The sequence below is a fragment of the Pygocentrus nattereri genome, chromosome 10 (assembly GCF_015220715.1).
Source record: "Pygocentrus nattereri isolate fPygNat1 chromosome 10, fPygNat1.pri, whole genome shotgun sequence".
In the NCBI taxonomy this organism is placed as follows: Eukaryota; Metazoa; Chordata; class Actinopteri; order Characiformes; family Serrasalmidae; genus Pygocentrus; species Pygocentrus nattereri.
The window spans coordinates 28,276,729-28,291,774 of NC_051220.1; the positions used below are offsets into that span (position 1 = coordinate 28,276,729).

The window sequence follows — 15,046 nt, forward strand, 5'->3', positions numbered from 1 at the left end:
CACATTGAGAGCAGGCTGAGTGCTCAGATTGAGTCTGACCTCCTGCTATAAAAGCCTCTGCGCCGCTCCCACAGAGCTACTGAGGCAGTGGCTCTCTCATCCCCCGTCACTCCACCTCACTCCAACTGCAGTTTGCTAAAAGCCACAAACAAACAAAACCTCTATGGAGTTCACAGTGAGATAATCTATCAGAGACACGGCCGGACACATGGTGAGCACACTGCGGCCGAGCTTCAGTCTGAATTCACGATGTGGTGAAATTTGGCGAAGCTGCTTCTTTTAGTATAATTCATATTCACTCTGCATTTTGGCCTGGAGCTGACTCACAGTATAAATTGTATGTTTTCTCTGCCAGTCAAAGATTATTTCTAGCTGATGGACAAATGGAAGGGCACTTGAATTGTGAGTCTGCAATCACCTGAAAAGCCCACGCTGGCACGAAAGCTATAATTCTATATGTTTTGCAGAACAGCAAGTAACATTTTCTAAAGCTAGGACTGATGATAGCCCTTTAGTCCCTCCCTTTTCAGTTTCATAACAAGAAGAAAAATAATGAATTCAATGTATAAGAACTACAACGATACACATATTTTCAAGCTTGACATGATTTTCGATTATGAGGTCAAAACTCAGTCTGATTTTCAGTAATAAAATAGCAATTCCACAGTTTTCTGAGCAAGCCTGGTCATTGGCGTGTGGGTGTGCGCATAAACCTCACTCACCGCACCCCCATATAACTGTCATGGGATGGACCTAGACCTAGTAGTGATCAACAACAACTGTTTCCACAAAAGACAGCAAATAAGATTTCCAGCAAAAGAGGCTGAAGGGCATGATCAGGATACAGTGTTACATTTCTATATCATCGCTGTCAACACTAAATTCTTTATCTCCATGTTTTTTTTTTAAATAACTTAAAAATCACAGCTGTCCTTCAGTACACAGGCTAGCCTAGTTAGTGATATAGCAGCACTATCTCTTCTTTCTCAGTCCCATCCCTGGCAACACTCTCATGTTCACGCACGTGTCTTTTGGAGTGGCAATGTATAACATATTTACAATACAAGCACTGAATTGTTCAATGAATTGTTAGCAGGGATGCGGGAAGGTGTTTTAAGTTAGGGGTACTGAAAGTTTAAGCCATATATTTGTGACATGGATGATGACGCCATCCAAATTTATTTGCCTTTTTTTTGTTTTAATTTTTTGATACCTTACATTAAGCAGAATGTGTCATATTACACTATAATAAGGTGAGATGATAATATATACATATAACTGATACGTCAGATCGCTGATGCACATCCTCTCTGCTCTGTAATTCTGAAAGTTTATGTAAACTAAGTGGCGACCAATCGATATGTGGCTCATTTAATGCCGGAACTTACACTGAGTAGAAGAAACAGTTGATAAGTTATTACATTAGATGATTTTTTTAAAAGTTTACAAACAGTATTAGAGTATTTGGGGGTTTAGAATTGGCCTCTGTCTCTGTATAGCCTACACTTTCTCTTTTTGATCCTTAACTTGCATGTGTTTTAGCGGCGTGCCCCCAAAGTGAAAAACCAGCATTAACTTAAACAGTGCATAGCTAATGCAGATTTAGAAAAATACATACACACATAGCAGAAAATTCAAACTCCACTCTAAAACAAGCATGCATGAGTTTTTGCTATGCTCAAATTATTAACAAGTTTGGGTCTCTGTATTATTATTACTATTATTATTGTTTTTAACAGTTGTAGTCCTGAAATTGCGACCGCTGCAGCACCCTCAGCACTCCCACTTCCTGCATCCCTGCTTAGTAACCTCTACATTTTCACTGACTTCTAGCGATGAAACATAACATATACCCAAATAATGATTTAAATATTGAATACACCTTGAATGGTTACCCAAGTGAATGGTTAATTTTTTTTCTAATGGTTTGATACTGTATTGAAATCATAAAATACCCTTAATATGTCAGGTGACCTCAGAAGGTACGCACAAGACCTTGCCTTTACAGGTGAAGTCTACAGAGTGAGAGAATGCGGGCTTGAGCTGAGCTGGATAAAGAGCTCCACTGACAGCTGCCAATCATGCTGATGGTTCCGTTTGGCTTAGCCCTTTCCTGCCTCAAGTGTGCTCTGAGGCCAGCTGTCAATCAACATCAGATACTCAGGTTTGATGCCTGAGCGCATCTGCGCAGCCAGAAGTTTCAGAAGTGGAAAACAAATTCAGCAAAACTGTAAAGTTCCTTAGCTAATGTCAAGAACATTGATTGTTCATTGTTGAGATGTAGAGAATAAAGCTTGAGCACCGGGTTGACATTCTTTCAATACCATCTTAAATCCCCTGGCTGAACACTTTTGAAACTGTACAGTCAGTTGCAACTGCTCATCATTTCATATTAAGGCTATAGAGAACTGTTGGATATTATACCTGTTGTTGAATAGTGCCTCTAGTTGTGTATGAAGCACCTCTCCATCCTTGGCCCTCACAACGGCCTGCAGGTTCTCCTCCAGAACCTTTCGGCTGTGTCTGACTTGCCTCAGGACTCGCCCCGCATCTTCAAACAGGGAGGTTGGCGGCTGGCTCTTCTGCACCATGCTGGGACAGGATGGCGGTGTAGCCTTAGAAGTGACAGCATCGCCCTAGAAGAGAAACAGTGAGCAAGAGAGTATAAGTCATAAGCCAGTAATTTAATGAAAAAGAAATGCACAGTCTTTGTGAAAGAACTGCTTTTAATATGTTTGATATGTTTGCAAATAATGGACAGAGACTGCAGCTGTGATAAGAACTACAAATGGAGTAATTAAGGGAAGTGATGTTTAAGCAGAAAAAAAAGAGATTGGGAAAAATGTAGAAAAAGGTCCTTAATTGTTTTATTGAGTCAGGCTTGACTAGCTGTCACCAAAAAAGAACTGGAATGCAACTTAAACACTAGAATAAATGCAATCTGAGTCCCATGTTACCCTTATGTCAGGGCTGCCTTATTCCCTGCATTTCTCCCCCAATAGCAAGCCTGTCACGTTCCTTCTCAGCGAGCATGAGTGTGTGTTGAGCAGCGGGACCTTGGCTGTCTCTAGCTCTCATCCTCCCCTGAATATAAATCTATCGGAGCTCCATAAATCCATTACTGAGACGAGCACACCCTCCTCACCTTGACACGGCTCTCTCCACCCTCAGCCTCTCCTATGAAACCCTCAGTGACTGCGGGTACTCGCCAGCAATTTTTTGAGGCTAGACCTCCATGTAACTCCACAGGCTGTGCTTTCAAAAGCTTTAAAATTAGCCATATTACATGAGAGTAAGGTAGGATAAGCAAATTTGCTGAACATCAGTTAAATCTGTGACTAAATGGACAATTTTGTTGAAACGTGTAATACGCCAATTCACATAATTCAGAATGTGTGTTATTCTTTGAAAAGCTACAAATGGCACAATTGTAGTAAAGCCTCTCAAGCCATAGAAGCAATTATAGACCCCTGAAGAAAAATATATATATAAAAACATGTTTAACAAAAGGAAAGCTGCAAATGGCTGTTTGCTGTGTTTGGAGAGGTGTGACACAGCATGGATATGTATTTTTAAAGGCATTGTGCATTGGTTCTCTCTCGCCCAGGTGTAAGAGAGAGATAACGGTGCTGATTTATCTGTAAAGTCTCTGTGTAACAGCAGCCGCTGAAACTGCAGGATACAAAAGGTGCCATTGTGCCTGTAAGATTGTTGTGGACAGCGTGTGCAGACAGCATGGAGTAAAAAGGCTCGTAACGTGGGTACTGCAGAGGCTGGGGTTGCTATGGGAACGTACCATGGAGACAGGGGGTATGGGAGGAGGAGGAGAGGGCAAGGTGGGGGGTGCAGGGCGGCTGCTCCTGCTGCTATGGCTTGCCTCGGCACTCTTCAGAGGAAACGCATCAGCAGTCTGAGAGAGAAAGTGAGCACACAGAGCCAGATGACTGACAAAGTGAGCTGCTATTACTAACCAACAGAAAAACTGGATTTGACTGAAATAACATCGTCACTGTCCAAAGAAAAACATCTTTGTTTTTACAGTTTTTGCTTTTCTACTTCATTTCAGCAGGGTAGCTGTCTTTTACTTTGTGTGAAAATTTCATGATGAACAGACCAATAGAAATGCTCAAAATTGCTTTCAATAAAGCACTTTTACACTACATCAACTTGTATTAAAAATAAAGAATGCGTCTGCCTTCTCCTGTAAATGTACTATTTTGAAGATACTTGGTTATTTTGACAGCAACAATACAAAAGCATTAATATATGTGTCTTCATGTTTGTGTATTCACAACACACAGCACAGTACAGTACAGTATGGAGCATCAAGTGTCCTTAACAGGTCCATCTATTCTCATGTATCAATGTTTCTGGATAGATAGACTGTACAGATGAACATGCTGAGAGGTTGACTTGATTTCTGATTTTTTTCATGTAAAAAAAAATAAATCACCCAATATCGATCTATCTAGATATAGAACGATTGGCTAATAAAAAAAATTAAATTTACATAATTATGCCCTTCCCTTACCATAAATGTAGCTGGTCAGCCAAGAAACAATTTCTGTCCAAATATTGCATCTTTAATTTTGCACTGGAGCTACAAGACTGAAGTAGCCAAAAAGTAATGGCCGTAAAAGTAAAAGTCTTTTCTTGTTTTTATGTTGTGTGGTGCAGCATGGTATGGTTATTAATCTGCAACCAGAACCTTCTATTCATACTCTGGTAAAGTACAGACAGAAACTTCGATTACATTAGCCATGTGGCTCCAGTGCAAAACTAAAGAAGGAAAATAATTATATCTGGGGTAAAGAAAAGATTGCATGAATTAGATTTTTAGTAAACCATTTCTTTAACTATCAAGGTACAAACACAAAAAGTGTATTAAATTGTATCACTAATGCTTTAGATAATGACCCATACAGTTAACTCAGAGTAATGGGCTGTGGTGCAACTTTTGACAACACACAAAGGTCTTAAATTATTTTCAAATAAAAATGTAAATGAACGATCATACCAAATACTGTAAATTAAACAGGTTATGGTAGCGACCATTGCCACCAAACACATTAAGCAGACTAACAGGCTAACACAACTTGGCTCAAATATTTTGCACCACAGATCAGCTTCCATTCATCAGGCAGATGGAAGGAGCATCTCCAATCACAAATGTATAACAGAAATCTGCCGATCGCAATCTGTAGCCCATCGATCCTTTAATCCCTGATTTATTCCTCATCACGTGGCATGTGGCATCTGGAATGGTCAGGTCAGTGAGGGACACACATCTGTCGTGAGCTGGAGCAGGCTCCTCACTGTGCAGAGAGTATGTGTGAGTGACATTCCATTAAAGCAGACCAGGTGCTGAGAGCGCAGAGTGACTAGGCTCTCTCAGCTCCAAGAGCGACACAGACAGACACACACATACTCCTGGGCTTCTCTGTCAGTGGCCAAAGAGCATTCAAATCCTGCATCCTCAATTATATGCTAATGTGTCATTTGCTTTGTGTTACATTATTCTTGGCTGATGGAATTTTTCAGCCGCAGCCGAGGCGTGTCTGGAAACTCAATGGCTCAGTGAGGGAGAGGGTGGGGTGACTGTAATAGATGGAAACAGGCAGCAGCACATTCGGTAGAACGAAGCACTGTAATTTATTAGCAAGGGAGAGAGAGAAAAGAAACAATTGGAAAATTGCTGTCTGGTCACCGAGATGCAAGGCGTGGGGTCGGAGTCTCAGCTTGATTTCATCAGCGCCCTGCTCCAATTAGATTAGCACTTCCTGAAGCACAATACTGGAAATGACATTGGCCTACTTTAGGAGACAAGGAACCTGCTGATCAATGTGAGGAGAGAAATCAACATGGCATTGAAGGTGCTAATGGGAAGGACAGTGCCTTTCCCTCCTAGTGTGTGCGACTAACCAGATATTGGAACGGACTGCGCTGAATGATCCAGCCTGACCAACAATGGCTGATCTCTAAAATGACAATTTGTGATGTCATTAACAGCTTGAGAGTAAGGGCATCATATTCGTTTGTGACCATTATCGTTATACATCTAATTTTTATACAGAGACAAATGTCACCTGGGGGTCAAACAAAGAAAAATAACCAAAAAATGGCCAAAAAGTATAGAAGCTTCAGATATCACAGGCAATAAAAGCATGGTTTAAGTTTCTATTAATTATTTCTCAGACCTGGGTGAAATAAGTAGAGAAATTCTGCTGGAGCTTTCAATCAATATGACAAAAAAAAAACAGTGCAGACTTAAAGCTCCTGATTCAGAATATAACACAACTGTAAAAGTACATAATCACTACATAATCACGTCATTCCACAATAACATTTGAACAGCATAGAAAAAACAAACTAACTCTGCCATTTCAAGTTTCACATACTGCACTTTTTTGAGTGCATTAGACATGTTCACCTGGAGCAAGCTCCTCATCTCATCCTTGATTTTGCTCAGATCCTGCAGCATGGTATTAGCCTGCTGTACAGCTGAGCTGGAGCCTTCGAGAGGTTCATGGGTCAAAGAGGTCACGTCCTTCAGGCCTGCTTGGATGTCCTGCTTGCCAGGGGGCTTGGTCAAAGCATCAACTTGCTCCCCTGGCACACCCCTTCCAGTGGAGAAGATGAATGCTTCTGGTTGGGTTTCTCTGAAAAAAGAAAGATTAAGTTGAGTCATTTCAGCCTGCAGTACATTTGTAAAACAGGCCTTGTGCAATGCTGTTGGTTTTGGTAGTATCTTCAGACTACAAGCACAGAGACAAAACACGGTTACATAACCACCAGACTTGCAGGAGCTCCTTTCTTGACTTTTTATGTTATCTACGTGTCTCAAAAGCTAAATTATGAGGTGTGAGGATACACATGGAATGGTGAAGCTATTCATTACCATGGCTGACGCTGGGGGTGGATGGGGACTGGGGAGTCTTCATATCAAATCAATTGCACCTTAGAAAGCACTCAAGCAGCAAAAAATCAATTGCAGAGTTCACAGTAGATGGGAATCAGGGAAGGGGAGTTGCCGTTATGAATATGAAGGTCAGCTAAAGGACACTGGGGCCATCTAGCAATAAGGATGTTCAATCTACACCCTCAAACAGTGCTGGGACACCAGTGCTGGAGCTGCCCTCTGCGTGCACTCTCCTTTGTCTGTCTGAATAGCTCAGTGTTTACACTACATTTCGCATGAGCGGTATTAGGCTTAAAACTGAAATCAGCTAATATTGAAGATGAAATATGTATTTATCCTGGCACGGCGATGCGCTGTAATGAGAGGGCCCGGAGGCCCTAAGCGAGGGGGTTCAACAGGTTCTAGCCAGGGGCCTTCAGTCTGCACTGTTTTCATAGTGTAAGGTTGCCAATTCATCTAACATTACGGTGAAACTCCATGTCTCCAACACTGTTGCGCTTGTCTACCATCCGGGCAATTAATCACATGGAGACGCTTCCCGTTTGCCGACATCATGCTAACCGATTTGAAACGATACAAAGACACTTTTTAGGCAGGCGGCAATTTTGACTCTGACAGGAAGACAGAAAAAGAGGCCATTTAGAAATGATTTCCAAACCTGTCACTCACAGGGCAAGAGCAGCTATTGCTGTACCACAGACACTACGAAATAGCTATCTGTTACACTCAGGACACTCAATGCTACGACGGCCAAATCCATTAGACGTAATATCGGTTGATGTCCCTTTGTTGATCCTCGCAGGCTGTTTGTCTAACACGTTTGGATCAGGCTACACCTCCACAGTTTGACGGCCTACCATGCCCACGTCCTTCCTCAGCAATATAAACATAGGAAGTCAGTCATGTGAGAATGAACATATGAGAAAAATAAAGTGCTCTTAGTGGCTTATTTAGAGAGAGGGAATACTGTTTAAATGGAGCTAGCAGAGAAACATGGCCAGCGTCATGACATGCCAGGTTGTCTAGACTTAAGGATTGCTTGAGATGGAATTGGGGCAAATATGAATTTGAGAATAAGTATGGAACAAGCATAAATATAGGTAATAGGCAAGAAAAATAAAGAGGAGTGAAAACAGGATAAAAGAGAGGAAGAGGGGCACAGAAAGAAAGAGAGAGAGAGAAAGAATGAAATAATGAAAAGAAAAAGAAGAGAGCTAGGAGGTTAACCTGAATTAATCCCCCAGAGCTTTTTACCTAGTGCTAAAGGTCAAAGCTGAGAGACAGCATCCAGCCTGCAGGGCTCAACCTACAGCTACAGCCAAGCACAATGACATGCCACTCACCCTGTCAGCACATTTCCCAAACCAACACTGTTTTAACTGAACAGTTTCACTAAAAATTACATTACCTTTGTACCCTAACCTTTTAGGTTTGCAGGAGGCTACTGTAGATAAGAAGTAAAGGAACATTATATAATACCAATTGGCATTATATAAACTGCATGCCTAAATCATGTACTTGCCATTAAGCTGTTAAGCACTCTTTTGTGCATTTCTACAGATAACAGTATTTTATACAGAGTCAGAAACCACATAAACATGTTTATTTAATGTGACATCAAATCAACATAATTTGACATAACTCAGATTACTTAGATTGCAATTGGCACAATGCTATTTGATGTAAATGACGATAAAGCATCCACTGACTGTTAGCTACATCTGCCTTGTAGCTCCAGTGCACAACTAGGCTACAGGCACCAAATATGTCTTAGCAGTAAGTGGGAGATGTAGCAAATCCCAAAATGTATTATTAGATGTGAGGTGTTCAATGTGATACATTCTTCGTTGCAGCAAATATAAGGAGTGGCTGCAAATGTGTCTTAGATTAGTAGGTTAATATATTTGAAACAGATTAGGCTAATTCTCTAACCATAACAATGTGTTAATCCCAAACTAACACAAGCTAGTGACTAATGCTAACATGATAGTCTTACGATACAATACAATATGCTGCGATTCATTTTGATACAATGCTATGTAATAACAAAATGAATATTGGCAGATAATTGCCTAAAAATGTATTTGCTTCAGGGAGATGTTTACATATGAATGATGTTTTAAAGTTATATTTTAGATGTATTTATTGCACCCTGGAAGAGAAGAAAGTATGGGCAACATCTGGGCAAATATGCTAAAATATCTGCATTTTTTTTCCATTTTACTGTATTTATGCTTCCATGCAGCAATTTTCATAATTCGAACAGGAAATAAAGCTGTTTTTCCAGCAAAACTCAACAATAGCAAACAGCTACCTGCACTGCAGACTATGACAAAAAAAAAAGCTTTTCAGAGTAAGATATTTGCACTCAAGTCAACCTTCATGAAATGGTAGGCAGCTACTGGGCGTGCTTTGCAGTAAAAAGCACCAGACTCTCTGCCGACTGCTGCCTACTACATATGTAACTTTATACAAATAAGTGTTACATTTTCTGTAATGCTTATCCAGATATCGTATCCAGTTATATTCTTAATTTCTGTATTTTCTAAATGTTTCTATTGGCGTTGACAGATATGTACATGAAAAATATTGGATACCGGCGTCTGCCCACAGTTCCTATAACGGTCCTTCCCTAATTGCTGCATCCCTAGGGAAACTATGCGAATTAGATTTTTTTTTTTGCAGAACCATTCCGTTAACTAAGCTCTGTGAATACACATTCACTCATTGACACTCTCCCATACACACAGGTCTATTCATGCCACTCTACTCTACTCATACAGAGCTACACATTCATTCTGCACTCAAAGAGCAGTCAGAACAATCTCAGTTCAAATCAAGCAGAAAGGCTGAAGGTGGACAGAGAATGCGGTGGAGAGCACAGAGAATAATCCCGTCCTTTGTGATACAGGTACGAGTAGAACCATCAAAGCCCTTCAGGAGTGTATCAAATTTCTTTCAGATGAATTCTTGCAAACATTAGACAAAACATAAATACACATCACATCACTTAGGGGCAGTCATGGGCTGGAGGTTAGGGAACCGGCCCTGTGACCCAGAAGGTCGCCATTTCGATCCCCTGAGCCGACAGTACATGACTGAGGTGTCCTTGAGCAAGGCACCTAACCCCCAACTACTCGCCGGGTGCTGCGGATAGGGCTGTCCATCGCTCCAGGCAAGTGTGCTCACTGCCCCCTGGTGTGTGTGTGCTCACTAGTGTATATGTGGTGTTTCACTTCACGGATGGGTTAAATGCATAGGTGAAATGTCCCCCTTTGTGGGACTAATAAGGGTCTCAATCTCATTTGTGCATTACATGTACAGAATAACCAGAGCTTGTATAGAGCAATATAATGCTTTTCTTTTTCTCCAGTGGTCAAACCTGGCTGTGGAGTAAGTGTAATGACAGAACAGCATAATCGAGCATACCCGAGATTCACCTCTGAGGGACATATATGTGCTTTCCCACTGGCACTCAACAGGGCCTGATATCATCACATGCAATCTTCTTAATTGTTTGCATGTATAAGGTATGAATTATAGACAAAAACGCTGGAATTCTCTCAAGGTTAAGTGTGTGATGTTAAAAACGCTGCATTAACCCGAGTACATGTTGCGTTTGATCTGCAGCTAAGCAGACAGAGAGCACTACAGGCTCACACATTAGACAATCGTCTCATCAGAGAAGCCATTCTGTCCTCAGGTTCCCTCCACTGACAGGAAGCGCCGAGAGGAAGCGGTTGCTTTTTGCCTTTTAGGGAGGCTTGGCTGATAAATAAACATGAAGCCCCAAGAGGTGGTGTGTGGCGCGGTGGGTGCCCTAATGTATTCCACACAGCACGCTGCCTTCAATCAGCTTTAAGATGCCACAAAAAGGAGCTAATCCATTTGAAGAGGGAGAGCGACGGAGGAGATGCCAGGCTTTTTGATCTCACTCAAATTGATTAGGGTGTAGATACAGGCAGGCAGGGTGAGCAGAATGCCCCTGTAGAGGTCATGCTATGCTAATGTCTCCTCCACTCAGGAGAAATCTGCTGGTATTTCTGAGCTCATCTCTTGTGGACAGGCTGCCATTAACGAGCTTCTAGGCACATGCTGGCGAGACAGGTTCAGGGTCATTAAAAAGCAGGACAGGTGTCCTTTTTATAGCGAAGCAAAGAGATGGCGGATTTTCAAAGCAGCCCTAGTTGAACTGCTTTCATTGTGAGCACAAGCGGGCAATCAATAGAAGAGACTGGCCTGATTATACTTAATAGTTATGAGCTGGAATATCCTCATTTCACAGTTTGCTATTGATTTTCAGTCCCTTCTCAACAGAACACTCAGCGTTATCAGTGTGCCACACATTTTCAGTCATTCCTCAAGATAAGAATCAGGATTCCACCTAACATTCAACTCAAGAGTGCACACATACAACCTCAAGAGGACACGCAAGGACATGGCAGATTGAATTCCCTGAGATTTAGCATCCCTTCCTTTTACAGAAGGAACAACACCATTCCAAAGCTCAAGTCAAAAATAGGGCACAGATTTTAAAAAAATAAAAAAGAAGGGAAAAAATCTCCCGTTTAACGCTTTCTCCGCCTCCTTTTGTCTGTCAGTGGGTATGTGGAGCAGAGAGGAGAGACTGACTCTCTGTGAAAGGAAGTGAAATGAAAGAGGAATGCTGGAAAAGGAAGAAGGGCCGGGTACCCTGCACTGAAATGCAAAAAAGGCTTTGGTTACCATGGCAGACAGAGAGACAGAGAGAGAGAGAGAGAGAGAGAGAGAGAGAGAGAGAGAGAGAGAGAGAGAGAGAGAGAGAGAGAGAGAGAGAGAGAGAGAGAGAGAGAGAGATTCAAAAGCTGTGTGTGCACAGATGCTGCCAGTTCAGATTCCATTCATAAGGTGGCGAGTAAATGTCAGTGCAGGTACTCATTGATGTACCCGGTGCCACACACAGAGAGAGGGAGACAGCAGTAACAAAAAAACAGCGGGGCCTCTGTCTGCTCACTTAAATTGGAAAAAGGACGGCATACTGTTTCACTAAGGCCCGATCATTATTCAGGGCGAGAGACATAAAACTGATGCCTTTTATAAAATTCCATGACACTGGCAGTTTCGTAGAGCCTGTTGTGCAAGTGCTGGAGGTTCAGCCACAGTAGTAAAACATGATGATGCTAAGCACAGAGACAGGGGGTCAGTTGGATAACAGTGAAAAAGACCTATGCAATAGACTCATGTTCACCAATCCTGGCTCTTAATACTTTTACATTTTCCCTATTCTGTACACATCCGAGTCAACTCAGCTAATTCACAAGTCCTTTATGAGTTTATTAATATGGGTGTGGTAGAGCAGGAAAAATGCTAAAATGTGCAGTGCGTGGGTAATCCAGGATCAGGATTGGGACACACCGGTGGACAATATGGAAAAAATATATCATGATGTGTGACATTTTCACGATACACATCACAATATTTTGTTTTTAATAAGAGTAAGTCTCTCAAAAGGTAACACATTCAATTGACAATTTATTAATGACACTTCATTTTTTTAATGCCATTAACACATTTTCCTAGTTTGAGTTGACCCTTCGAACCATCAGTAGCTCAATGTTGATGTATGTTGCTATGATCCCCTCTTATATAAATATGGCTCTTAAACGTTTTTTAAAGTAATACCTTTAACACATTGAATTGGATAGTGCATGCAGGAGACTTATGAATTAATGAGCAGCAAACAAACAAAAGCAGGATGCAAAAGCTGTATGAACAACAACAATTAGAGGCTATGATCGTGAGAGTATATTGTTTTTGCTTACAGGCTCACTTTATAGGGTTTACAGGCTCTACATCTGTTGTTTCTGATATATACAGTTGCTCAGTGTTCTAAAAGTACTGACAACACTCATATTTTGAAACGCATTGTAACAGCAATAGCATTATCATCATAGTACCAATTTCTAGTGCAGGGGTACTCAAAGACTAGGCAAAAGTTGTCTGTAGGATGTTTGCCTTAAAACATCCACCAGAAACAAATCCACATTTATTTAACAGTATTAAATCACTTGTTTACCAAATCCCATTGGCGCAACAGCAGTGCTTTGGTGAGAAGTAGAAGGATGCGTCTGTCACTGTGGTCTAGGCTGCATGGCTGTTGTTTGTGGTTTACATTAGGCAGGAGAAGCCGCTATCCATCAAATCGGCCAGTGACCGCACAGCTGCTGGGTGACCCTCTCTCTCTCATCTAAATGCCATCTCACACATACACCAGTGCAGACAGTTTTGGAAGAGCCCAACCATGACAGATGTGTCCTGGGCACCCACTGCTGGAGCTGACCACCTGATGCCTGGAGCCACACTAGAAACGGCTCATCATGAGTGACTAAAGATCCCTCACTCTCATTCATCTTTATTTTTGCAGGGAGTCCTGCCATGCTATTCCCACCTCCTCATCATTTCAGCACTGATGATCATTACACTGCATGTCTGGACGTGCTGGTTTTCTTTGGTCATACTTCAAAATGATATTGCAAATAGCAAGTCTGACAGGAGATCTCAACAGGAAGTGTTAAATGATGCAGTATGACAAATCCTGATGTAGCGTAATGTGATGCACACAATAATCCAGGAATTTCACCTGGTTTAAAGAATGCCAGTGCTAAAGAAGAGTACTAGAGGAGAAAAGGGAAACAGTACCCTGCTCACAGAGGAGGACAGGCAGAAAAAAGGGCCTGTAGCTCAGGGCAGGCAGAAATTGGATATCCAGAATGGATATTCGTTCCTTCTCTCTCAATGATAGAGAGGGGAATCTGGGGAAGAATCCTACAAATGTAATTTAAAAGCAATTTTGCTGGACAGGACAGGTGTTGGGCCTGGAGGAGAGAAGAGTGCTGCTGACTGCAATACCTACAGTTATGAGGCTCATTGCCCAATCACTCTACTTACAATCCCTTAAGACTTCACTCGCACTATGATAGGGACTACACACCGTGAGACCCCCCGGCTTGAGCTGAATTCACTACCAGCCTTTTTTCATGCTATCTTGTTGCAAGAGAAAAAAATGTTTGGTCGACGGGTATGTAACAATGTAATACTGTCATACTGAATAAATAAAGGAGAAAAATCCTACTGCCAGAACATAAAATGGTGCAGTGCCAGTCTGGACCCAAGTTTGGACCCTTTTGTCTGAATAATCATAATCTACATAATCTTAATTACATTTTTTATATACATATATATACATATACATACATACATATATATATATATATATATATATATATATATATATACAAATATATATAACATAAAATGGTGCAGTGCCAGTCTGGACCCAAGTTTGGACCCTTTTGTCTGAATAATCATAATCTACATAATCTACATAATATATATATATATATATATATATTACACTGCTCAAAAAAATAAAGGGAACACACAAATAACACATTCTAGCTCTGAATGAATGAAATATTCTCAATGAATACTTTGTTCTGTACAAAGTTGAAAGTGCTGACAACAAAATCACACAAAAATCATCAACAGAAATCAAATTTATTAATCAATGGAGGCCTGGATTTGGAGTCACACACAAAATTAAAGTGGAAAAACACACTACAGGCTGATCCAACTTTGATGTAATGTCCTTAAAACAAGCCAAAATGAGGCTCAGTATTGTGTGTGGCCTCCATGTGCCTGTATGACCTCCCTACAACGCCTGGGCATGCTCCTGATGAGGTGGCGGATGGTCTCCTGCGGGATCTCCTCCCAGACCTGGACTAAAGCACCCGCCAACTCCTGGACAGTCTGTGGTGCAACATGGCGTTGCTGGATGGAGCGAGACATGATGTCCCAGATGTGCTCAATCGGATTCAGGTCTGGGGAACGGGTGGGCCAGTCCATAGCTTCAATGCCTTCATCTTGCAGGAACTGCTGACACACTCCAGCCACATGAGGTCTAGCATTGTCCTGCATTAGGAGGAACCCAGGGCCAACCGCACCAGCATATGGTCTCACAAGGGGTCTGAGGATCTCATCTCGGTACCTAATGGCAATCAGGCTACCTCTGGTGAGCACATGGAGGGCTGTGCGGCCCTCCAAAGTAATGCCACCCCACACCATTACTGACCCACTGCCAAACCGGTC

General features: G+C 41.7%; 1 protein-coding gene across 8 annotated transcripts in view; it reads right to left on the reverse strand.

The window, feature by feature from the left end:
* The window catches only part of kiaa0586 (KIAA0586 ortholog), a 131,089-nt gene that overhangs the window by 77,963 nt on the left and 38,080 nt on the right, over positions 1 to 15,046 (reverse strand). For 7 of the 8 annotated variants that reach the window (XM_017699846.2, XM_017699848.2, XM_017699847.2 and 4 more), the window contains exons 10-12: positions 6,431 to 6,659; positions 3,797 to 3,910; positions 2,425 to 2,636 (exon numbers count right to left, since the gene is read on the reverse strand). In XM_017699846.2, coding sequence (XP_017555335.1) covers positions 2,425 to 2,636; positions 3,797 to 3,910; positions 6,431 to 6,659 — 555 coding nt within the window. The remainder of the gene's footprint in view (positions 1 to 2,424; positions 2,637 to 3,796; positions 3,911 to 6,430; positions 6,660 to 15,046) is intronic. The other variant, XM_017699852.2, reaches the window with a different exon arrangement.